The 25,011-nt window shown below is 49.0% G+C and overlaps 3 protein-coding genes, 1 non-coding gene and 1 pseudogene across 11 annotated transcripts; 2 read left to right on the top strand and 3 right to left on the bottom strand.

Annotated features, from left to right (window-relative positions):
* Positions 1–46: 46 nt before the first annotated feature.
* On the bottom strand, positions 47–3,497 carry LOC108297928 (annotated as a pseudogene). Its single transcript, XR_001822392.2, has one exon. The product of XR_001822392.2 is annotated as a hsc70-interacting protein-like (transcript).
* Positions 3,498–3,653: 156 nt separating this feature from the next.
* Positions 3,654–6,710, top strand: SDR39U1 (short chain dehydrogenase/reductase family 39U member 1). 2 transcript variants are annotated; one of them, XM_017520618.2, is made up of 6 exons: positions 3,654–3,713; positions 4,012–4,118; positions 4,204–4,286; positions 4,660–4,781; positions 5,543–5,686; positions 5,983–6,710. In XM_017520618.2, the coding sequence occupies exons 1-6, from the start codon at positions 3,698–3,700 to the stop codon at positions 6,390–6,392; spliced, it is 882 nt and encodes a 293-aa protein (XP_017376107.1). In that variant the 5' UTR covers positions 3,654–3,697; the 3' UTR covers positions 6,393–6,710. The 2 variants fall into 2 exon arrangements, with proteins under 2 accessions (XP_017376107.1, XP_037591545.1); XM_037735617.1 differs by lacking the exons at positions 3,654–3,713; positions 4,012–4,118; positions 4,660–4,781.
* Positions 5,133–17,188, bottom strand: KHNYN (KH and NYN domain containing). 6 transcript variants are annotated; one of them, XM_017520617.2, is made up of 9 exons: positions 17,098–17,188; positions 16,299–16,313; positions 15,513–15,730; positions 13,891–15,026; positions 13,619–13,749; positions 13,439–13,535; positions 10,296–10,403; positions 10,003–10,104; positions 5,133–9,459 (listed from the first exon to the last, which is right to left on the bottom strand). In XM_017520617.2, the coding sequence occupies exons 1-9, from the start codon at positions 17,186–17,188 to the stop codon at positions 9,210–9,212; spliced, it is 2,148 nt and encodes a 715-aa protein (XP_017376106.1). In that variant the 3' UTR covers positions 5,133–9,209. The 6 variants fall into 6 exon arrangements, with proteins under 6 accessions (XP_017376106.1, XP_017376102.1, XP_017376104.1 ...); XM_017520613.2 differs by lacking the exons at positions 16,299–16,313; positions 17,098–17,188 and adding an exon at positions 16,468–16,559 and having other exon boundaries at positions 10,296–10,424; XM_017520615.2 differs by lacking the exons at positions 16,299–16,313; positions 17,098–17,188 and adding an exon at positions 16,468–16,559.
* On the top strand, positions 17,076–19,938 carry CBLN3 (cerebellin 3 precursor). The gene is made up of 3 exons (XM_017520623.2): positions 17,076–17,734; positions 18,063–18,182; positions 18,481–19,938. Exons 1-3 carry the CDS (start codon positions 17,435–17,437, stop codon positions 18,676–18,678), a joined length of 618 nt encoding a protein of 205 aa, XP_017376112.1. The 5' UTR covers positions 17,076–17,434; the 3' UTR covers positions 18,679–19,938.
* A 921-nt stretch (positions 19,939–20,859) lies between these two features.
* LOC119469818 lies at positions 20,860–20,985 on the bottom strand. Its single transcript, XR_005198665.1, has one exon. It is a non-coding gene; the product is annotated as a U4atac minor spliceosomal RNA (small nuclear RNA).
* Between the last annotated feature and the right edge of the window lie 4,026 nt (positions 20,986–25,011).

The raw sequence follows: 25,011 nt of genomic DNA, 5'->3' as shown, positions 1-25,011 counted from the left end.
AAAAAAAAAAAAAAAAAAAAAAAAAGAATTGAATGCACAACAGAAAATTTATTTTATCATGGGAGGGGAGGGAAAGAAAGCAAGCAGAGGTAGGGGTAGGGTTTCACTATTTAAGGAAGAGCTGAATACAAAGACAATGAGTCTTTCACAGTCTCAACAACTCCACAGTGAATAACTGTGAATTATCTCATTTATAATTTACATTGGATCAAAAAAATTGGTTCCCCTCTGTGTAGATCAATTTAAATCAAACCTTATTATCTTCAAAATACAAAGATGAATACTACAAGATAAACTCTATCTGCAACAGGTATTTTCTAAGTGGAAGACCAAACACCAAAGGGAATCCCTCTTTCCAATGTCTTTTGATATGACATGATTTTACCAGAATGCCTAAATAAGCATTCTTATGGCCAAGTAAGAAACTATAGTTGTTGTGGATATTACCCTACAATTACCATATGCATTACATATTAAATTAAACTCAGCATTAAATATGCTTGTATAATTATGCTGTTAATGATGATAGCAGTGATAATACTGGCAGAAAAAGCCTGTCTTTAGCCCAAGAAAAGTAAGGGAGAAAAACATAGAAAGCAGACACAGAGCTGGGCATTTTTTGACAAGGAAAGAGAATTTTAAGCATAGAAATATAAAAGGAAAAGTATTCCCTTATTTCCCCTATGTGGAAATAATACGATACATTTATTAGAAATACTAGACAAGAACAGACCTAAGTACTCCAACTCTACTGCAGCATTATAAAATAATCATCCCTTCACCACAGTGTAACATTTAAGGGCAACCCACCCAAGGATGCATGTTATATAAAACACAGCAAGATTGCTGCTGCCCTGCCAAATACTTCCAGTTCCTACCCAGGTCCTACTGAAATACTGGTGGCCCCAATTAGTTTTACTGAAATAAATCTTTAAAGAAAAAGATAACGGGTTTAAAAAGACAAGTCAAAATGCTTCAGGAACCACATATCCAACAAAAACTTTATCCTCAAATCAGTTATGTTTGCCTCACACTAATAAATTTTTATTTCACTCAAATTAGAGCAAAAATCTTCTATACATTATCTTCCCTGCACAACAATTCAAAGAAAAAAAATCAAAAATGATTAGTAAAGAAAAATGTAAGAATTAACAGACACTTTAAATTTGTTTTAAATATTTTTAAGGTTAAAACATATTTAAAGTTTGTAATTCCTAGTAGGAAAACATTATCTGAATGAATACCCTAACGGCAAACCACTGTAAAATGCTTCAGCTGCATTTAGGGGAGTGGAATAGGGATTATTTTCAAAGCACCCCAGCCCTCTTGATGAGAAGGTCAGAGGTACACTACTTTTATTATTGTGACATCCATAAGGTGATCTAGGTTTCTTTTCCTTCAGCAAAGGCTTTATTTATCAGAAGGGCATTACACTTGACCTTCAAATTTGGCTGACTATTTGCTGATAAGACTCATAACCTTTGGGTTGCTCTGTATTTTGACATATTTGCTGGGTTCTGAGGCACATCCTGGAAGGCCACCAAAACTTCTGGATCCTGCATTGCTGCAAGAACCTCTGGATCACTAAGAATTTCATTGAGTCCAGGCATTCTGGCCATTCCAGGCATGCCCCCTCCCATTCCAGGCATTCATCTGGGAAAACCACCAGGCATTCCCCCAGGAAAACCACCTGGAAAAGAGCCATACTGAGCTCCTGACTGTCATCTGGCTTCTTCCTCCCTCTGGGCTCACTCATGCTCTTCTCAAGCCTTCTTAACTTTCTGTTCTTTCTTTGATCTCTCACTTTTCACGTTTTTGCTCATACTTTCTCTGATGTTCTGCGATTTTCTGTGCCCTAGGTTGAACTTCTTTCAGCATTGCACTCACATCTTCATCATAATCCAATTTACAGGCAAGGGCAAGATCATGGGCTGCTTCCTCCCAGTGGCCTACAAGTCTGTGTGCTTTCCCTTGCCACTTATAAGGCTGAGCTGAATCAGGATTTATTTCAATGGCTCTGTCACAGTCTCAGATGGCAGCATTTGGCTTCCATAATTTGACGAAGACACTGGCCTTCTTGGCATACAAAATGGCCAAGCGAGGATTCAACCTGATGGCACCTGTGAATAAGTCAATGGCTTTCAGCAATTCATCATCTTTAGGGCTTCAATAGCAGCCACTTTCTTATCAGTTGCCTGTTCCATCATCACCTCTGTTATCTCTGCATTTTCATCTCCCATTTCTCGAGGGGCATCAGTGTCTGACTCAATCACACCTTCATTATCAATTTCTAGATCACTTTCCTCACTTGATGGTTCATCTGCCTTTAAGTCTTCCTCCACCTTCTTACTATCAGGTTTTTCTTCCTTGGTATTTTCTTCTGATTTAGCTTTCTGAGTAGCAGGTGGTATTTTAGCCCCCATACTCTCCACCCAATCCCTCAGGAAGCGCATTTCCTCAGTGTGCAGAACGCTTGGATGCCACTTACACATCTTCACAAAGGCGCAAACCTCGTTCACTTTGCAGGGTTCCATGGTAGGGAGGCGGTAGGCGAAGCTGAGGGTCTGCCGCCTGCTTCCAGGCTCAGGCGTTAGCTCAGTGTGACCGCGCAGAAGGGGGCAGGTGCCACGAGGCAGTTCCATGAACTTTTCAAAGACCCCTCTTAGATAAATCTGGGAGAGATTCAGTATTTAAAATCAACAGGGTTTCAGACATCCAAAACTAGGTGTGTAATAAGAAGTTGTTATAGGGATTAGGGACTCAGAGATCTGAGTTGTATATGTCTTCTGTAAAAGACTGGTAACTGAATTCAAGGCATAGATGCCTAGGGAAAAGTGCAGAGTGGGAAGAGAAGGTCCTAGGACCCAGCTCTAAGGAATACCCATGTTTTGAGAACTTAGCAGAGGTAAAGCGAGCATCAGAGACTGAAAAAAGCTAAGAGAAACCCAGAAGAGAGCGTCTTTCACTAAGGCCAAACATTTTCAAAGAGAGGAAGAAATCAGCAGATGCCCAATGATACTGAAAGGTCAAGAAAACTAGCTGAAAACTAGGCATCGGATTTGGTGACACATGGGAAACTTTTGTTTCTGGAGAGTGAGGAAATGAATGATAAAGGCACAAACCCCATGGGAGTGAAATAAGAAATAGAAAATGGAAAGCACACGTTTGGGAAGTTTGGCTATGAAGTCAAAAAAAAAAAATAGTAGCTGGAGGATAAAAGGTCTGGAGAAGGGTTATTTTAATATGAGGAGAACTTTGGAATGTTTAAATGCTGTTAGGAGGCAGCGTGAAGAGGGAAAAGAAAAAACTGGCCTAGCGAAAAGAAATCCAGATTACCGGTGGAAGGGCTCTCTTGCATTACTGACCCGACAACTTAATAGACATCCAGAATTCTGCAGTCTGGGTAGCTTTGGGTTTTAGATGAAGGCTTTTGTTGGTTTAGGTTTGCTTTGGTTGGCTTTTTACACTAAACTCTTCCCTCCTGTGCCCTTTCCGGGTCCATTAATCCCTCCCACTGCGCGCCTCCCCGCCTCACTTGCCAGACAAGTTTTTCCGGGTTGCCGAGAAGGGCCAAGCACTAGAGGAAGACCTCGATGGGAACGCGCTTCCCAAAAAAGGCATGCGCAGAGAGGTCGCAGTCGCGTCCGAAGTGAGGTAAACTCTAAACCTTGCGCAGGCGCTTTAGGTCCTAGTCGCTATGCGTGTGCTTGTGGGTGAGAGAAGGCAGAAAGGGAGAGTGAGGGGCGGGATTAGTCCGATATTGAGGGTTGGGAAGCCGCTTCCGGGAGGGCACTGTGTCGTGCACAGACAACCTTGCCTTGGCCTCCTAGCCAGAAAAGCCGAATCTCCCTAATCCCTGTGACCTGTCAGCTCTGCAACACGGGGAGGGGGAGAGGTGGGGAGAAGTCTAGTGTCAGATGGGATGGCGCCGGAATAGGGGGTCACAGCGGGGACGGAAGGCGCCGCCACCTGACTCCCCGGGAATATAAACAATTTGTGTTTGCCGATCAGGTGGCGGGACAGGCTTCATTGGGACAGCCCTAACCAAGCTGCTGAATGCCAGGGGCCACGAAGTGACGTTCGTCTCCCGACAGCCCGGACCCGGCCGGATCTCGTGGGTACGCCCATCCTCTAGACGGGGGTGGCAAGGCAGAGTTGGTTGGCATAGGGCCGGGCAGGGGAACTGTGTGCTTTCTCCGACAGGATGAGCTCGCTACTTCCGGGCTGCCGAGCTGCGATGCCGCCGTCAACCTGGCCGGAGAGAACATCCTCAACCCTCTCCGAAGGTCAGCGGCCCTAAAGCTGATACCCACTAGAGCATAGGGAGGAGAGTGTCCGACTGATGAGAACCTCCATGGGTAATGCAACTGCCAGATCTGAACTAAACCTATATCCCAGACTACTCATTCTGCTCTACTCCTCCACGCCCACCTGCTCCTCCACTCAGTCAGCCAGTTGGCTTGAGTCCTCACATACAACTCAGGATGCCCAGGAAATGTATGCCCTTTCCCTCTACAGGAGACCCCGACTGTTTCTCTTAAGCCAAAATTCAGGGTTTTACTAGAAATAGGTATAAAACAGCTCCCAGGAAAAGACAGAGAGAGGGATATGTGCACCTAGGTATTTAGTGGCTTTTTATTTCCCATGTTTCTTCTACAGATGGAACGAAACCTTCCGAAAAGAGGTTCTCAGCAGCCGCCTGGAGACCACCCAGTTGCTGGCTAAAGCCATCACCAAAGCCCCACAACCTCCCAAGGTGTGGGTCTTAGTCACAGGTGTAGGTATGCCCCCAAATCACCAACCCCTTATATTAGCCAGGGGGAGGGGGTAACTCAGACCTCTGTAGCTATGCACACAGCAGAGCACTGGCCTTTTCCAGGCAAAATGACTTCCTAGGCCCTTAATACATGCATGTTTCTCCTAACCTTTGTGTACTTTCACTAAGAAATTTAGACCCTGAAAAAGAGTGGGGAGTGGCATCACTCTTAGTGCCAGGGAAAAGTCCACCTATTCCCAGTCCCTTACTTCTCACACCACAGTTCTTTAGGAACAGAGTTCCTGGTTGCTGTTAAGTCACCTTTGGGACCAAGTAATTGCAAACAATTATAATGCACACACCAGCCACTATTTGTAGTGTTTTATACTTATTATCATTTATTCCTTATAACAACCCTATGAGGTAGGTACTATTATTCCCATTTTAAAGATGTGAAAATTCTATACAGAGAGGTTAAGTAATTTGCATGAAGTCAGAGTTAATAAATGAGGGAGCTGATTAAACTCAGGCAGCCTGGTACCCAAGTTCCTGTTCTTAACCGCTACACTCTAGCATCGTCTAAGTTTAGCCCTGCAACCAAAGAGTTCCTCCAGGGAAGGAACAGTTCAGGTCATGGAGAAGCTCAAGGGGAAAATATTCAAATAGCTCTGTCTCCAAATGGGGAGAACCCAAGGGCCAAAGAAGGTGAGGCCAAGGGGAACCTCCACAGCAGAGAGCCAGGCAGGACCAAGGACACCAGGGCAAATGAGTGTGTTCAACCGGCAGCTTACTACCAGCCCAGTCTGACTGCGGAGTATGATGAAGACAGCCCAGGAGGGGACTTTGACTTTTTCTCCAACCTTGTAACCAAATGGGAAGCTGCAGCCAGGCTTCCTGGAGATTGTACACGCCAGGTGGTGGTACGCTCAGGTGAGAACCAGGGGCGTGGGTATGTATCAGACAGGGTTGGAATGTCTTCTCTGGGCTGGGGAAGTGATGGGATCAGAAGAGCTGAGATTACAATTACAGAGTGAAAGGATGCCACCACTTCTAGCCAACCTGCAGAGGAGAAGGTGTAAAGTATTAAAGAAAGCCATACTGCCCACCTCTGTTACAGAGCCGAGACAGCATGGGGAGAGTGAGGAAGGGGAAACAGACCAGGAGGAGCAGTGGGGCTGCTTCAAGGCTGAGAGGCCCCCCTGTACCTTCCCTCTTGCCTGCTCTAGGGGTTGTGCTGGGCCGTGGGGGTGGTGCCATCGGCCACATGCTGCTGCCCTTTCGCCTGGGCCTCGGGGGCCCCATCGGCTCAGGTCAACAGTTCTTCCCCTGGATACACATCGGGGACCTGGCAGGAATTGTGACCCATGCTCTTGAAGCAAACCACGTGCACGGGGTCCTGAATGGAGTGGCTCCATCCTCTGCCACTAATGCTGAGTTTGCCCAGACCTTGGGTGCTGCCCTGGGCCGCCCAGCCTTTATCCCTCTCCCCAGCACTGTGGTGCAAGCTGTCTTTGGGCGAGAGCGTGCCATCATGTTGCTGGAAGGCCAGAAGGTGACCCCACGGCGAACACTGGCCACTGGCTACCAGTATTCCTTCCCAGAGCTAGGGGCTGCCTTGAAGGAAGTCATAGCCTAAGTAGGTCATGGCAAGGGCCTGAGGCCTGTCCCTCACAGGCTTCCAGGTTAGACACTGAATAGGCTCAACTCCTCTAGAGAGCTGAAGCCAACTGGTTCTTAAGATTCCTTCCCCAGTCCTCTTCCTCCCCATTGTTCTGTTGCTCCACTTTATTGTCTCAAGGATGTAATCTCATCAGGTTGGGACCTTAATCTTTTCAACTCATTGTAATATTTCCCAGTTTGGTTTCTCTGTATGTCCTGCTGCTGCCCCACTTCTCCTTTATGCTGTGCAGAGAATGCTCTGCCGTTTAGGCAATAAATTATCTCACTAACCTTGGCTCATCTCTTTGGCCTAGATTCTCTTGGGATTTATTTCAAGGAATGTCACCCTAGATGATTATTTTCCCCATATGGGGTTTTGGAAGTTACAACAGGCAGTCTGTCTCCTCAGCCTCTCCCTTCTTGGTCCTTCGGCTGCCAAAAGAACTGGTCACAAGTTTGAGACATCAGGTTATGATAAAGGTAGAGACTAGAAGAGAGAGTGGTGATCCATTTCCACTGGGCCCTATAGTCACCCTGGATGCTGTCAGAGTGCCATTAGGATGCCAGAAGAGGAAGAGGTGAGGCCCAGGTGTGGGATAGCCTTCAGTCTGTGTAACCAAATGGCAAGTGCATTACTAACCACACAGTGATCCCAGTTTATCAGGCTGTAGCATAACAAAGCCAGCATCCCTGTCCATAAGTTTAGGACTTGCCTGTCATCTGACTGGAACCACTCAGTCAACCAGGGCCCTTAGCACAAAAGGGCAGAAGATACTTTTGGTCTACTGCACACCCACCATCACTGGAAGTGAAAAGAAACCAATCAAGAACTATAAACAATCCTATCAGGAGAAAAAAAAAAAGACTCCCAAGTTTTCATCTAGGACCTTACCTACCTAAAGCTATGATATCTGCCATCTTGACCAGACACAGTTCCCCCAGCCACCAGTTCAGGCCACATTAAACACTCTCTTCTTCTCAGGGAACCCTGGGTTATCTCTGAATCATTGTCACCTCCTTGACCAGCCTATCTCCAACGCACCTGCCCCCAGCCTGGATCAGTACGGTGCAGTGGTGTAAATCATCAAAAAGGGAGGGGTAAGCACACAAGGACCCAAGGACCCAAGGACCCTCCCCATCAGCATTAGACACTCCATGCAGTATTCAACTGCTTGTGCCATTCAGAGGAAGGCAGAAGTCAGGGCCTGGAATAGATCTTGTCCAGAGACTTGCCACAGGGCCCACACAGAACAGAACCCAAGGGCACCTGTCCTACTTTTTTATCTGGTCTTGGACTCCAGGAAGTTGTCTGGCTCTGTATTGTTCCTGGCGGGATGATCAGCCTCAAAGGTAGAAGTAACAGAAAAGCATACTTTAGGCCGCACTAACAGAAGGAGTACTGATTAATACCATCTACACAGGGAATGTGCTACCTTGGAGACAGTAAATTCCCCGGCACAGGAGGACTTCAAGCAGATCCAGGGCAATGACCTAAAGGAATCAGGGTGGAGAGGGCATGCCAGTGACAGCAGAGTTGGTCTGGTGGCCAGTCAAGTGCCTTCCAACTCTGGTTGTTTGCATTTACCAGATAATTGGTTCATCTAGAACCAACTGGTTCAACTTCCGTCAGTCCTCCCATCTCCCCATATACACACACACAAAGCAGAAGTATGCCTCGCTTTATGCAACATGTGTCTTCCATAGAAAAAACGTTAGGGTCAGATCACATTATTATTGTCATTGCAGAGCATGGCTTCATCGATTTGGTGAAAAATCGATGTGTTCATCTCAATACCAGCAAGTGCAGTGCATCTAACCAGGGACTTGCCAACACATTTGTTAGTCTGTAAACAAACATGTGAATACAACAGGAGAGCTGCCATTTATAGGAACCCTGAGAGTATTTTGATAATGTAGTTGTCCCTAATTTACCTACTGTGTAAATGTGGATTTTGGAGGTTGCTCAAAAGGGATGCAGCCATTGTAGGGCATGTTATAGTAAGAATGCAGTGTTAAAATCTAGGGTGTGGACCCTGGAGACAGAGGACCCACATCTCTCTGAAAGTGAGGTTTTGGTTAGGGAGCCTGTGCAGCCACAGGCAACACACCTGAGACTTGGTCCAAGCACCTTTTCTCCAAGAAGCTTTCCTCTGTGTTCTCATTTCTCCTCTCAACAGGTATTTTTACCCCTGATTTGTAGGCGGAAGTAAAGCCCAAGAAACTCAATCAAGGTCACAAACAGGCATAGCTGGGACCAGAAGCCAAGCGGCCCTCTGCTTTCTTCACTAGCTCACTCCACCCTATTGCAGCCCAGTCCACATAACGCTGTGGCCCGACCAGGGCCCTGCATCTCCTTCCACACACCCAGGAGCTCAGCCAGGGAGCATCCTGTCCTCTGGCCCTCCAGAGCAGCAGCCAGAGAGAGAAACAGCTTAACTTCCTGTCACTTCCCACCCACTCTGCCCTCCACCTCAGCTCAGCTTGGAGGTGGAGCCAACAGTCTCAGTCTCCAGAACTAATCCTCCCCAGTAGCCCCCACTCTCTACAGAAACCCTGTGCTAAGGCAAAGTTGAGAAGTTAAGGCTGAGCAGAACCTCTTGACAGCTGGCTGAGGTCCTGACTCGGTAAGATCAGATCACTTTATGGACCTGTCCCAAAGTGGCTTCCCTGATCCAAAGCATCAACTCAGGGTGCCTCTGAATAAGAGTGTGAGCACCAGAGAGACTCTCCCAGAAAGGGCTGAGCTGGAGGTGGCTGGAGCTGACGGGGCAGCAGCCACTCAAGCAGGTGAGGCTCAAAAGTTGAGACTGAGCAGGGCCTCAGACAGTTGGTTAATGTCCCGGCAGTATGGCTCCCGCTGCAGGATAAAGTCCACTTTGTGATCCTGACCCCAAAACACCTCCAGCAGCTGGCGTCGGAGCCGCTCTGTTTCCCGGGTCTTCCGAATGCCACCACTACCTTTTTCCTCTTCTCTCCCCTGCTGCTGTTTACCATGTTCTGCAAAGCCCCTGGAAGGATGCTGAGCCTTAGAAGGCCCCTGTGTCCTTGGAAGAAACAGATCAAAAAGAGCTGATGAGTATCCTGGGAGGGAAATTAGATCTTAGTAGTCTACCCATCTCTTAATTATCTTGCCTGGCCCTGGCTCTGGGGGAAAGTCCTGAAGTTCCTGAAGTTGACCAATGAGTGGCAGTATCAACCCACTTCTGAAGGGGTGATGGACTGTACTTTGGGAACTATGGTGAACTCTGCTACTCTTATATGATCTAGTTCTGGTCCTAAATTAATCACTTACATAATGGTCAGCAGAAGGCATGCAGAATACAACTGGCTCTCAGTATAAACAACCATTTTCCAAATAACTCCATAAAACATGCTGATTAAGGGAAACAGGAAGCAGGTGTTTCCCTCCCAGCAAGGAGGTTCTACGTCAGGATTCCCTGGGAAGCTTGTCATGGCCAAGGCCAAGGTAACTCAAACCACTGCAAAATTAAACTGACCAAAACTGAGGTCACACTTCCACCCAAGCCTCCGGGCCTGCCAAGAGAGGGCCAGGGTGAAGCTGTCTACAAGGAGTCTAGATTGATTACCTGGCTGGCTTCTTCAGAAATTCATCCAGGGTGGGGCCGTTTCGCCCCAGTGGGTCATCAGGTACCATGAAGAGGTTTCCCACAAAGGTAAAGGGCAGCAGGCTGGACGGTGAAAGAGAATATATGGTCATACAGGGGGCCCTTGCCCACCTCCCAGACAACTGAAACCAGTATCACCAGAAACTGCTGGCTCCATCCTTCAAGAAAACTTCACCTCCTTCCCAGAGTTTTCACCCTGTGGCCAGAGCAGAGCTGGCTTGAGAAAAAGGTCTGCGTCTGTGCCCAATTCTCACCGTTCTCTGATGATTGCCATCCAGTTCTCAGACTCCTCCGCCAGGTCCCGGAACTGATCATTGGAGACAATTATCCCATCTTTCTCTTCAGCCAGCCTCACCATGAACCTGTCTCCAAAACCACAGCAACTGAGAGAAGTTGAAAATTTGTACCTATTGGGTACAATGTTCACTATTTGGATAATGGTTACATTAAAAGCCCAGACTTCACCACTATGCGTGTAGAAAAACTGTACTTGTATGCCCCCCAAATATATAAAAATAAAAATAACCACAGCAACCCTTTGGGACACTCCAAGGCCCCAACCTCAAAAATGTTACTAATTCCCATGAGCATCTTCTAGTGATGGAGATCTGGCCCCGTACCCCACCTTAGCCCAGCTACAGGCAACTGACTAGATACAGGTTTCATGGGCTAGAGAGGAAACAAAGATGAATCCAAGGTGGTCTCCCAGTAGCATCCAATCTGTTCACCACAGTCCTTCGCACAACACTTTGCATCTCGTTAGTAAACAATAAGATCTAGCTCTGACACTGTCTTCCACCCTATCCAACCAATCCCTCAAAAATCCAACATGTCCTGCCTTTGAAAAACCTTGCACTCTGCTCCTTTCCTTCCCAGGCCCACCATAACTATCCTAGTAATTCAGATATTGCAACTGAGATCATGCATAACCTCCTAACAAGGGGTCCCTGCCTCTGACCACTCACCACCCTCCAGCCTCCCCTGCCCTGCCCCAGAAAGTATGCTTATCCCCTACACAAAACTCTTCCACACTCACCCTTTATTTACCAAATAAAGTCTACACACCCAGGCCTGGCAGCTAAGGCCTTCTAGAGCCCTGTTCAAATCACTCTTACAGCCTTCTCTCTCCCAATATTCCCTAATGCAATCTCAACTCTAGCTAAAATCAATAATCAGGTTACACTCTGCTCTTCAAATATGTCTAATGCTGACTTCCAGGTTTCTCCAACTATTCCTTCTATCTGGAAGGCACTTCCGAAAACTTGCTGAGGAACAGAATCACCAGTGGAACTTTAAAAAAACAGATGGGCCAGACACGGTGGCTCACGCCTGTAATCCTAGCACTTTGGGAGGCCAAGGCGGGCAGATCACGAGGTCAAGAGATTGAGACCATCCTGGCCAACATGGTGAAATGCCGTCTCTACTAAAAATACAAAAAAATTAGCCAAGTGTGGTGATGCGTGCCTGTAGTCCCAGCTACTCAGGAGGCTGAGGCAGGAGAATTGCTTGAACCCGGGAGGTGGAAATTGCAGTGAGCCAAGATAGCGCCATTGCACCCCAGCCTAGGTGACAGAGCAAGACTCTGTCTCAAAAAAAAAAAAGATGCCTGAGCCCCACTTCAGTAATGCTAATTCTACAAGACAAGGTAGGACTCATGAGGTGGTAGGTGGTGTTCTTAACAGATTTAGAAACCCAGAGATCCTGCCCATCCCACAGTTTTCTCAATCAATACAAAAACTCACAAATCTCTCCTTTCCCACAAAACCCCAGCCACAAGGGGGCTCCCTTCCCTCTGAGTTCCTGTAGTGTTTGATTTATATTTTCTTATGGCTCTCTAAAGTCACGAATCAGATCTTGTTCCCAGTGTTCCCACCTCCTGCAGGCCAGGCACCTAGTACTAAGTGAGCAGTCAGTATTTGAAAGACAGCATGGTATGGGGAAACTGGGAGTCAGGATCAGGTGTGACGGATAACAGGCTCTGAGCTTCCGTCTGGGAAACAAATTAAAGAAATGACTTACAAATATATATGGTACACTTATGGCATGCAAACGGTATTTTCTAGTTAAGTATATTTTACTATGATCTCATTACACAGTATGTTGTTCAGCAACATTCATTCACTATGCCTACGCTGTGCACCACTGTGCTTATTCACTGTTATTGGACAAATTCCCAATTTATATTATGTTATCTGCCCACCAGGTCCCACACAACTGGGCAGACACATGCCTTTAACAGTCATTAAAACGAACTCAATCTTCAGTTTCAATTCTGTTTCAATGCAGGTGTGGAAAGAAGGTTCCATATCTTGGGTAATCTGTGACATCTATACATAAGTAGAATAACATTGGGAGAAAGTAAACCATTTTGTAGAATACCATTTACTTGTTAAGGAATAGAAGGTACATGTTTGAAAAGACAAAGTATATAATCACTATGATTTGGAAACTAATTTTTAAAATCTAAATAATGTCCTAGGGAATAAAGAACTTGTTAAGTATTTTAACTTGGTTAATTGGCTTTCGAAAAACTGTTCATTCCTCACATTACCTATGCAGACTATGGTAGAAGTGTGCCTTGTATTTTCATTCATATCATCTGACAGTTTTGAGGTCTAATTTCCCTTTGCTAAGAGAGGTAACCACTCTGACCCTCTGTCTCCACGACTATAGACTGGAGATAGACCCGCTGCCACACTTGAATAGGTGTGTGCAAAGTTAGGAAGGAATGTCACTGTACTCTTGCCGAGCACACCTTGAGCAAGGCACACACCTTATCTTTTTCATATATTCACAAGGAGGGTACGTGAATGGAGGAAGACCCTGAGAGAAAGAGGTTAATTCACTAAGACATGAGTCCACAGTCAAAGTCAATGAGGAGTGCTACTGAGGCTCAAATTTAGCTCTTCCAATTCTAAATCCAGTGATCTTTCTATCATACCATGTTTTGTAAAGTCCTATTATTCATGGGTTGTGTTTCTTCATTTTATTTGTTATTTTGACCTTTACTGTGTTTCTTCCAGAATGTTAGGGAAGTTTCTCTGCATATTTAGAAATTCAGGTTATAAGAAGACATCTGTCAGCTATTTATGTCACGAGCTTCCCCATCTTTCCACTAAACCAGTATTTTCTAGACAGTGAGGCACTATATAAATATGAGGTATCATTTTGTTTGATGAATGATAAATGAGCAAACATGGGTGTCTACAGTTCATCTCATCACAGCTGCCAGGCGGGTTTACCTAACCCAATCCTAAGGGACACAGAGGAATAACTAGCCCCTTACCCACTACCAAGGCTTGGAAACAGCATAAACCACCAGGAGCTTTTCTCTCTCCCTCAATCTTCAGCTAGCTCCTTGAATATCCTCTCCTGGGGCCAGGAGAGGAGCAAGTACCTGTCATCATAGGAGGAAATCCTCTTGCCATCCATGACTCGTGAGGGTGTGAGGGAGAGCAGGCTGAGGGAATGCAGCTTTTGCAGGAAGTGACTCTCTATTAAAAAAGAACATAATAGGGTTCTCCTCCAGGTGGAAACAGAGCCTACCCCAGGACACAGAAGACCAGGCCCAACTCACCTCTAACTTTGGCATCCTTACTGAAGCGCCACTGAGGCACAAAGACAGTTATGTCACGGTGACCACGGTCCCAGAAGTACTGCACAGCAATGGCAATGCCCCGGCTGGAGAAGTAGTGCTGGAGGCCATGCCTGCAGTGGGAAGGGGTCGGCCAGAGGAGGGGCTTGGCACCCTGGTTACAATGCCAGCCCCTCAGTACACATCCCCAAGGTGGACAAGGATGCCTATCTCATCCTCCCTCCCTTAGGCCCTTAGCCCCACCAGGTACTCACACCATGGCCACATTGCTGCCGTCAATGACAATATGGCGGAGGTCTGGCTGGCCAGGCACATTGGCAAGGCACAGGGTGAAAGGGTCCTGCAGGGCCTCCTTGAAACGCTGTGTGCCAGTCACCAAGTTGCCCCCTCGGGCACCTCGTTTCCAGTGAGGCCCCCGACCTCGTGCCGTGGCCTGCTGCTTGTCTCCCCTGTCCCCCCCATCTCCCCAGTCACCCCGGTCTCCACAGTGCCATGGGGGTTCTGGTGCAGGTGGAGGGCTGGGCACCCTTGGAGGAGAGGCATTCCCATTGTGGAGCCGCTGGAGGAGGGAGGCTCCTCGAGACTGAGCTGCCCTGTGACAAGAGCCATGGGCACTGGGAAGCTCGCGGTGAACACAGACCCCTCCTCCTCCCTGAGTTGCCTCCTCCTTTCCCAGGGTCTTCCCTTTCAGGGGTGCTGATTCCCTTGCCCCTCTACCCACTGACTGTGGCCTGAGCCCCACTTCTCGCTCCCAGGCCTCTTCCCCAGGCAACTCCTTCCACCCAAAAGCCATCTCCCTGGGACCACCCTGTTTCCCTTCCTTCTCCACAGCATAACTGTCTCCCCTTGCTCCCCTGGACTCTCTGGGTCCCACAGATCCAGTGTCCACGGACTCTCTGCCGTCACTAGGGGGAGCTCTCACTCCTTGGCACTGAGCACCCAGCAAGCCTGAGCTCCTCCCCTCCCAAGAAGCCAATGCTCCTGGCCCCTGCCCACTGGATGCCTCCTGCACCAGACTCAGCAGCTCCTCCTGAACAGCCAGCGGCAACTGCAGCAGGGCCTCTCTATGGGCATCTCCAGGGGAATGCAGCAGGGCAGAGAAGTCTCTCAGCACTCCAGGACACTGAGAGGCTCCAGGAGATGGTCCCGGCAGGAAGTCCCAGCTCAGCCGCTCCACCAGCTCTTCTACCCGGCTCTGAGCCATGACAAAGGCCTCAGTCAGGCCACTGATCATCAGTGAGCCGGGCTCCCTGGGCACCAGATGGGCTGACGTACTCCAGGTCAAGCAGTCAAGGAAGAAGCCCTGGACTCCCAGAAAGATGCAGTGTAGTTTGGGCGGGTAGTGGATTTCATCCTGCAGTTCTGGGCTGCAGAGGCCCTTCAGGTACTCCTATTTGGGAGGAAGGGAAGGTCAGGAAAAGTACACTGCACCTCTCCAAGCTCCTTGCTCTCTCCTGAGCTCCAGAATGCCTGGAGTATCCACATGGTGTTATTGCCATTGTAAAGATAAAGAAACTGAGACTCCCAGCACAAAACTGGCACATGATTGAGCCATCCTAAAACCCTAGCCTAATCCCAAAGGAAGCAATGGGGCCCAGCCTCCCACCCCACAGTGCATTCCTTGGTGGGGCCAACTTGTTCAGCCAGATATGGCTACTCTCCCAAAGAGCACAGAATGATTTTTGTGAGGCTGCGCCATCACAGCAAAAATTCAGCCGAAACTCCAAACTAATACAGAGTCGGAAAGTTCCTCAAAACTCAGAGGCACTGAGGTTGCCAGTAAGACAGCCCAGGCCGTTCCTCTCCCCTCCTCTCCCCCGCCTCTGGGGGAAAGCGTCCTTGGTGTCAGGAGGGTTGGGGGAGAGAGGGAGTTCACCTTGGCTCTGCTGGTATTTTCCTTGGGGCCCTCCAGCTGCAGCCAGATGTGGGGGTTGTCCGGACAGTCCTTCGGAAGGACGCTCACCCCCACGCTGAAGATGCGCTCCACATGGGGCTGCTGTTCCCGAATCTTGGTCTCAGCCTCTGCGGACACCGCAAAGCGGTCTGGGGACGCGGGGCGGGCCTCCCAGGTAGGCATGGCTGCTGCCCCCAGCCCTGGAAGGGGAGAAGGCGGCCAGAGCCTCACTGAACCCTCAACCCAAATCCTGGTCTCTGGGCCTACACCAGCTATCAACAGGTCGCACCTAGTTAAGGCCCTAGTAAACAGCCTCAGGAGGTGACAAGCATCTGAGTCCACTGGAGGTAGGGAGGGAATGTGTCCCACAGGCCTTGTCTCTGGAGAGGAAGTCCTGGTAAACAAGACTGTCTCTCTGGGGTGGGCGTCTGGGCTTTGGAAAAGAATGACCAAAGCCCTGAGCAGGAAGGGTGGGGGGCTCCAGCTCGGCCTGGAGGCCAGAAGGAGTCTCCTGGGAGACTCTGCAATATCCAGGAGTCCAACGGGGCTTCTTAAAGACGAATCCTTAGCAGGGGCTTGAACTAGACTGTCTTTTGGGGCCTCTGATCTGCCATTTCCAAGGTTCAAGCCACTCCCACCCCTCCCCCAGCCGTCCGCTGTCCCTCTCCGTCACGCCACGAGCGCCGCCCGGGGCCCAGGGGCCGGGCCAGGCCCGCCCACCGCGGACTGCTGCCACCGCCCGGGCCCGGCCCGCTCCGCACCGCGGACCCTGCTCCCCATTCCCTGGCGCGGGGGAGGGGCGCGCCTACCGCCTCCGCCGCCCGCGCCGGCCTCGGGTCCTCTCAGCGCCCGCCGGGCCCCCGCTTCGCCCGCGCCCCCAGCCCAGGGGTCCAGGGCAGGGGGCCCGAATCTGGGCGGGCCTTCCCGGGTTCCTCACCCAACGGGGACCTCTCTAGTCCACAACGCACGCAAACAGTTTCTTGAGTCACTTCCTGGCCTGGGGCGGAGTCAGCCCGGCTCCTCCCGGGGCTGGGCCTGCCCGGGTCCCGGCTGCGCGCCCTCCTCCCAACTCCGCTGCCGCGCCCGGAGGCCCCGACAGGCAGCTGGGTCCAGCCCCCTCGGCGGCTCCAGTGCTAGCTCCTCGCGCTTCTCGCCAGCCCTCCCGTCCGTCTCCCGGCCCTCGGGGTCCTCGCGCGTTCTACGCAGATATTTCTCGGAAAGTGGAACACGCGCTGAAAGTTGTTTCCCGCGAATGAAGAAGTGGCCGACCAAAGAGGGAGCGTGACCGGCCCGGTGGTGCTCTAGGCCCAAGCACTTTCTGCCAAAACATCGTGGCACTTTCCACCAAAGCTTCCCAAGAGGCGGGGGGTGGGGGTTACCCCGGGTGGGGTACCCCTTGCTTCCAACAAATGGAATGATGCCACGGAGAAAGGCTGTTGATTTGTGGAGGATTTTGAAGACAGGAGGAATCGTAGGAGGAAGGGGTTGAGGGGCTGCCTCTGGACATGCACACACTCACACATTCTCGCACACACCGCTCGCACACACACGCATGTTCTCCATCCACGCCAGGTCCGGCCTCCAGTGCTGTCCCGTCCAGAAGGGCTGCCCTGAAGCTCTGGCTGCAGCCCTCCCGTCCAGCTGGAGGGCGGCTTCATCCTTCCTCTCCCTCCCAAAGCCCAACTGCTGTCACTGCATGCTCTGCCAAGGAGGAGGGAACTGCAGTGACAGCAGGAGTGAGAGTGGGAGGCAGGACCGAGCCGGGACCCAGGTATGGAGATGGGGTGCAGCCAGCCTGGAGAGGGCAGATGAGCAGGTGCCGGCGGTGAGAGTCCAGGGAGAGGAGCAGAAACAGAAAAGGGGCAGAAGACAGGGGCACTTGTGGGTTGCAGAGCCACCCGGCCATGTTGGGAGCCAAGCCACACTGGCTACCAGGTCCCCTACACAGTCTGGGGCTGCCCTTGGCTCTGGTGCTTCTGGCCCTGGGGACTGGGTGGGCCCAGGAGGGGTCAGAGCCTGTCCTGCTGGAAGGGGAGTGCCTGGTGGTCTGTGAACCTGGCAGAGCTGCTGCAGGGGGGCCCGGGGGAGCAGCCCTGGGAGAGGCGCCCCCTGGGAGAGTGGCATTTGCTGCGGTCAGAAGCCACCACCATGAGCCAGCAGGGGAAACCGGCAATGGCACCACGGGGGCCATCTACTTCGACCAGGTAATCCCCCGACCCCTGTCCAGGGGACCTGGAAGGACCCTGCAGGGACCTGGAAGCGACTGCCCAAACCCACTCTGCTGTCCCTCAGGCTAAGAAAACAGCTTCCTACATCTTTCCGTAAACTGGCCGGCTGCCCTTCCACCCCACTGATGGTTTCCCCTCCCTCCACCCAAACGTAATCCCCTCCTTTCTCCTTCTCACCATTTCTTTTGAATCTATTCACTCCTATTCGCTCCTACTTGCCACCCCTTCTGTTCATTACTCACCACCCCTGCCCCTGTTCCCCCCCATATCCATGGTACCGCTGAGCCATGGGCATTTCCCCCAGGTGCTGGTGAACGAGGGCGGTGGCTTTGACCGGGCCTCGGGCTCCTTCGTAGCCCCTGTCCGGGGTGTCTACAGCTTCCGGTTCCATGTGGTGAAGGTGTACAACCGCCAAACTGTCCAGGTGACCTCAGTGCTGGGCCCCATCCCAGGCTCAGAAGGGGAGACAGGGGGAAGAAGTGGAGCCCAGCTGACCTCTGGGTGGACCCTCCATTAACCTGTGTCCTGGAGGCCAGGACCAGGGGAGGAATGGGCCTGCCTGGCATTGAGTGTGGAGGATGTGCAGAGGCCAACGCTGGCCACCCCGCAGCCCTCTCAGGAGAGCCCATTAAGCTCCAGCTCCCCAAGAGGAAGCCCCTGGGAAAGTGGAAGTCCTGAGCTGAGAGCTGGGGGATGGGGGCTAACTGGCCTCCCCTCCCCAGGTGAGCCTGATGTTGAACACGTGGCCTGTCATCTCAGCCTTTGCCAATGACCCAGACGTGACCCGGGAGGCAGCCACCAGCTCTGTGCTACTGCCCTTGGACCCTGGGGACCGAGTGTCTCTGCGCCTGCGTCGGGGAAATCTACTGGGTGGCTGGAAATACTCAAGCTTCTCTGGCTTCCTCATCTTCCCCCTCTGAGGACCCAAGCCCTTCAAGGACAAGAATCCAGCCCTTGCCCACTTTCTTCTGCCCTCTCTTGTCCCAGAACCAGCAGAGGCAGGAGAGAGACTCCCTCTGGCTGCCTGTATCCCACCTCCTTGCATGGGACCCTGTGCCAAACACCCAAGTTTAAGAAAAGAGTAGAGCTGTGGCATCTCCAGACCTGGCCTTCCCACTCACCCATCCCCAGTTACCCTCCCAGCCACCTGCTGCATCTGTTCCTGCCTGCAGCCCTAGGATCAGGGCAAGGTTTGGCAAGAAGGGAGATCTGTACTACTTTGCAGGCTCTGCTCCTCCTGTTCCCCCACCCCAGCTTCCTGCTCAATGCTGTTTGGGACAGGTGGCACAGGTGAGCCTGACAGGCCCCCACAGGGGCCCAGATGGACTAGCCTGAGCGTACCCTGCAGGCTTCTTCCTGCGAGGAATGCCAGCATCACGGATCTCAGCCAGCACCATCAGAAGCTAAACCAGCACCGTATGGGCTAGGGTGAGAGGCTCCACTACAGGCAGAAGTGTGGGAAGGGCCTGGAGTCTATGGCTGGTGAGGAAGGAAGGAGGGTGTATGACCTAGTCTGAACATGGTACACATTCTGCATGTATAGCAGGGCAGCCAGCAGGCAGCAATCCTGGCTGTCCTTCTGTGCCAAATCCCAGATAGACTTTGGCCTTTACCTTCCTACCTGAGACTAGGGTGTGTGTGTTTGCCCTGGCCGTGAGCAGAGCTGAGAGTGGGTGTACAGAGCTGGAGGTGGACCATGGAAAACATCGATAACCATGCATCCTCTGGTTTGTCCACCTCCTGAAACTGCTCCACCTTTGACGTTCAAACTTCAGTCACTCCACAGTCTGACTGCCGCCTCCTTCCTCCCAGCTCTCTCACTGAGTTATCTTCACCGTACCTGTTCCAGCCTATCCCTGCCATCTCTTTTTCTCCTAATCTGTACTACCGTATTCTTTTTCTTAAGCTTTCTATTACCTGGGATTCCATGATTCATTCCTTCAGATGCTCTCCTGCCAGTATGCCAAACCCTCCCTCTCTCTTTCTTATGCCGCTGTCCCATTGACCCAGCCTGGATGAATCTGTCCGTAAAACAACTAGAGAATGGTGGTCAGTGAGACACTATACAATCACTAAAGAGAAGATACCATTGAAGTTTGGATCGGGTGTTACAGGCTACAAGTAGGTATGTTGTAGAGAAAAATAAATATTAAACTGTATGCTAAAGTTAAATTTTAAAAGTTTAATCATGTTTGAGTTAAATAGGAAATACCAAGGTGAATTTGTGGTTTTAAAAAGAAATAACTTTTTGAACTGTCACTAATCCTAAAAACAACATGAGGAACAATCTGATATCCATTCTTAGAAACTGGAGCTGTGCTTCAAATATTAGTCACAATTTTAAAAAATATATAGCAAAGGCCGGGCGCGGTGGCTCAAGCCTGTAATCCCAGCACTTTGGGAGGCCGAGGCAGGTGGATCATGAGGTCAAGAGATCGAGACCATCCTGGTCAACATGGTGAAACCCCGTCTCTATTAAAAATACAAAAAAAAATTAGCTGGGCATGGTGGCATGTGCCTGTAATCCCAGCTACTCAGGAGGCTGAGGCAGGAGAATTGCCTGAACCCAGGAGGCGGAGGTTGCGGTAAGCAGAGATCGCGCCATTGCACTCCAGCCTGGGTAACACGAGTGAAACTCTGTCTCAAAAAAAAAAAAAAAAAATATATATATATATATATACCAAAAAACCTCAGGTTTCTTGGAGAACAGCTGCACACCTTAAATAACTCCAGGCCCAGAACATATTGTTGATGACAGAAAGCAAAGATACTTTTTTTTTTTTTTTTTGGAGACGGGGTTTCGCTCTTGTTACCCAGGCTGGAGTGCAATGGCGCGATCTCGGCTCACCGCAACCTCCGCCTCCTGGGTTCAGGCAATTCTCCTGCCTCAGCCTCCTGAGTAGCTGGGATTACAGGCACGCGCCACCATGCCCAGCTAATTTTTTGTATTTTTAGTAGAGACGGGGTTTCACCATGTTGACCAGGATGGTCTCGATCTCTTGACCTTGTGATCCACCCGCCTCGGCCTCCCAAAGTGCTGGGATTACAAGCGTGAGCCACCACACCCGGCGATACTTTTTTTTTTTAATCGGGTTTTCATTTTTTCCAAAAATTGCACCAAGGTAAAGCAAAGCTCTAGCTGACGCGAGTGTGTGGTTTAGGCATTAGCAGTACTGCCCTCACTATGCCCTCATTGGACAGGAGCTCAACCCCAAGAAAAGGATGGTTCAAAGATACTTTTTAAATGTACAAAGTAAAGCTGAAAAGGCAAAGGAATAAATCTAAAGAGGCTCCCACTTGACATGCTTTGACAATTAGATTACCAAAAGGAAAATAATATAGTTCGTTGCAACAAGGTGAATTTTTTTAAATCCATGTGTCAATAATGATATTCAAAAGGGAAGAAGTCACTATAAAGTGTGCCAAAAGGTAGTTAATATAATGAGTGAAGAAGAGTGAATATAACAGGCTATTTTTAGTTAGTTGTGATAAGTAGAACATAAATATAGTAGGTATTTTGTCTATTTGTAAGGTACATTTGTTTTTCTTTATCTGTGTAAATAGGGAGGGGTGAGTACAGGAAACTGTGAGTAATTCCAAGATCTGGCACTGTCCCAAGAATGAAAGATACTGATGGGACTATTTGGGCATACTTTGCAACTAAGAAAAAAAACAGTTCAATGGTATGTTATAAGACAGTGAATTACTCAAATGTCCAAAAGACAACTGTTCACTGCTCAAGCTTGATTTTTCAGCTCCTGGAAAATGGATTCTCCATTAATTATAATGAGATATTAATTAGGCAAAATGATTAAGGTAGGTTTGGCTGTAACAGTAAAACCCAAAATAACAATAGCTTAAACAAAATAGGAAATCGTTTCTGTCTTACATAGAAGAATCTGCAAATAAGAGTCCAGGGATGGATGGTAGCCTTATGATCAGTTGAAAGCCCAGTATCCTGTCTTGCTCTTCTACCATCCTTAGCTTGCCACCTCATGACCCAAGATGGCTCCCTGAGCTCCAGCCATTCAGTCAGCTTAATAGCCCCCAGGAAGGAGGAAAGAAGAAATAGCACATCTCTTTCCTTGAAAGAAGCTTTCTGAAAGGTGCACCCAATATTTCTGATTGTCTCATTGGGTAGAATTTAGGCACCTGGGCTCACCAAGCCAGGGAGAGAGGCTAGGAGCTATAGTGTTTACTCCAGGCAGCCATGTCCAGCTAGAAGTTGGGAATTATATAATAAAGAGGAGGGAGAGATTGGCTACTGGGGAAGACAACTAGAAGTTGTTTTTTTTGTTGTTGTTTTTTGAGACAGAGTCATGCTCTGTCGACCAGGCTGGAGTGCAGTGGTGTGAGGTTGGCTCACTGCAACCTCAGCCTCCAAGTTCAAGCGATTCTCATGCCTCAGCCTCCTGGGATTACAGTTGCGTGCTGCCACACCCAGATAATTTTTTGTATTTTTAGTAAAGACAGGGTTTTGCCATGTTGTCCAAGCTGGTCTCAAACTCCTGGCCTCAAGTGATCCACCCACCTCAGCCTGCCAAAATTCTGGGATTATAGGTGTGAGCTACCACATCCAGCCACAAATTACTACAAACTTGGTGTCTTAAAATGACTATTGATTATCTTACAGTTTCTGTAGGTCAGAAGTCCAACAAAACATGACTGGATTATCTGCTCAGGGTTTCACAAGGTCAAAAGCAAAGTATAAGCAAGTCTGCCTTCCTTACTAGAGGGGAACAATCCACTTCCAAACTCATTTAGAATTCAGTTCCTTATGGTTGTAGGACTTAGGTCCTAACCTCTCCATTCTCAAGCCAACAATGGCAAGCTAAGTCCTTCTCAAACTTTGAATCTCTCAGGTCCAGCTTTCTACCACAACTCCCTGCCTTCATCAGAGAAAGTGTTCTGAGTTTAAGGACTCGTGTGATTAGATTGGGCCCACCCAGATAATTCAGGGATAATCTCCCTATTTTAAGGTCCACAACCTGAATTGCATATTCAAAGTTCATTTTGCACCAGGCGCGGTGGCTCACGCCTGTAATCCCAGCACTTTGGGAGGCCGAGGCGGGTGGATCACGAGGTCAAGAGATCGAGACCATCCTGGTTAACATGGTGAAACCCCGTCTCTACTAAAAATACAAAAAATTAGCTGGGCATGGTGGCGCGTGCCTGTAATCCCAGCTACTCAGGAGGCTGAGGCAGGAGAATTGCCTGAACCCAGGAGGTGGAGGTTGTGGTGAGCCGAGATCGCGCCATTGCACTCCAGCCTGGGTAACACGAGTGAAACTCCGTCTCAAAAAAAAAAAAAAAAAAGTTCATTTTGCCATGTAACATAACATATTCACAGGTTCCAGGGATTAAGGCATGGACCTCTTCTGGACATCTGCATATCATAGTCACTAAACTTAAAGATGGCATCATGTAGAGAAAAGGCATCCAGCTACAATACCACTGCATGGAAAACATATGGGCTTGAAAATTTCCCATGATATATGCAAGATGAATACCAGCTCAGATTTTAATCATTTTAGAAGCTGAATCAATTCCCAGATCTCAACCAGAAATTCACTGATTAATAATCTGAAACTTGATCTACACTGAGATATATTTTTATTTTAGATATCTAAATTCAAAAATTGGCCTGAGCTGAGACAGTACCTATCTCTCAGATCTACAGGCCCATTTTTATAATAGATTTAAGTGTAGGTGTCATAAACTTCAGAATCCTTATAATGGTATGTGTGCTTTACCAAAATGAAGCTTTTAGAGAAACTGACTTATTAGTGACTCAATTGAAATATTTAGGAGGATTTGATTGCTTTTAATCAATGTTTAAATAATTTGACTTATTAAATGTACAGATTTTGATTTGCTGATTATAGAAATCGTATTTAAATGTTTAGACAATTTTTGCTTCAGTAGGTTTGTGAATAGATTAAACAATAAGTAAAGCACAGGTGGTGGTGAGTGTTCCTCTCCAGGTACCAAAAGCTCCTCAGACTTTAAGAATCCCAAGAACAGACTCCAACTGTTCACCTTCCCTATGCCCACACCCTGGCAGCTGATTACTACAGAGAAGTTCCACTGACGCAGGATTCAATGTGGATCTAAATCCTTGGCCTCCAGCCACATCTGGTCCTCAATCCTATAATCCTCAATCCTCTAACTCTTTACTGGTTTCCTTTGCCAGCTGCCACTCATCTTCCCCAGAATCCACTGCTGCCTTCTGTTCATTCCTTAAATCTTTTGCCCCACCAGTTCTGCCCCCATGGCCCATAGTCAGCAGCAGACAGCCTTACCTTCAACCTCAGAGAACACAGAAACTCCAGGCAGGACCCTGTCCACCACCACACTTGCAAACTCACCTTCCTCCCCATCTCTGCCTCCTCCTCTCTGCCTCGGTGGGGGTCGAGTCTCTCTGCCTGTCAAAGCTGCTATCTTCATCCACCAGTCTTGGATCCAATTTCCTCCAGACATCTTCTCATCTGTCACTCTCCTTTCTACTCACTCCTTCCCTTCAGCAGCTCTTGAAGTTTAAGCGCTCACGTCTCTTAAATCTAAAAGAGAAGATAGGCATGGAAGTAGTTGTAGATATAGGTGTAGTTATCCTCAGCCCTATCTACGCCTGCAGCTAGTTAATGTCAGCTCATCTCCTCTTTAAAGCAAAGTATCGTAGTACAAATGTCTACACTCTCCAGTTGCACACCTCTTAATCAGTGGTGAACTATGGCCTCGGTTGCCCCACCTGAACTGCCCTCAGCCATGGCTCAGAACTTCCGTGTTACTGAAGCTGGTGAACACTTCCTAGTCCTCCTGCCATTCAGACTCTCCCTAACATTTGACCGTGCTGATCATGCTGTCCTTCCAGAAGCACTCTCTGCCCTGACTTCCCCAACTGTGTGCTCCCTGGCTTTTCCTCCACCTCTCTGCCTGTGCCCTATATCTCTTAAGTGTTAGTTTTCATCAGGGTTCTGCCCTAGCCTTCTTTGGTCATAACACACTCAAAAAGGCACAAATGACCATGCACATGCTGTCAATGTTATCTCTATCCAGGATCCCCCTTTCTAAAACTCAGACTCATACATTGAATATTCCACTTTCAAGTCTACATGTTAAAACCTGAAGTTACAGTCTTTCCTTCCTAAATCTGTTCTCCCGCCCTTGTTCTCTGTGCCTGTAAATGGAACTCCCCTTTGCCCAAACCAAAAACGGCCATTATTCTTAATTTTTCCCTCTCCCAGAACCTCATA

The sequence above is a fragment of the Cebus imitator genome, unplaced genomic scaffold (assembly GCF_001604975.1).
Source record: "Cebus imitator isolate Cc_AM_T3 unplaced genomic scaffold, Cebus_imitator-1.0 Scaffold862, whole genome shotgun sequence".
NCBI lineage: Eukaryota > Metazoa > Chordata > Mammalia > Primates > Cebidae > Cebus > Cebus imitator.
The sequence above is the reverse complement of the archived record's forward strand: the minus strand, read 5'-3'. Positions and strand labels throughout refer to the sequence as shown.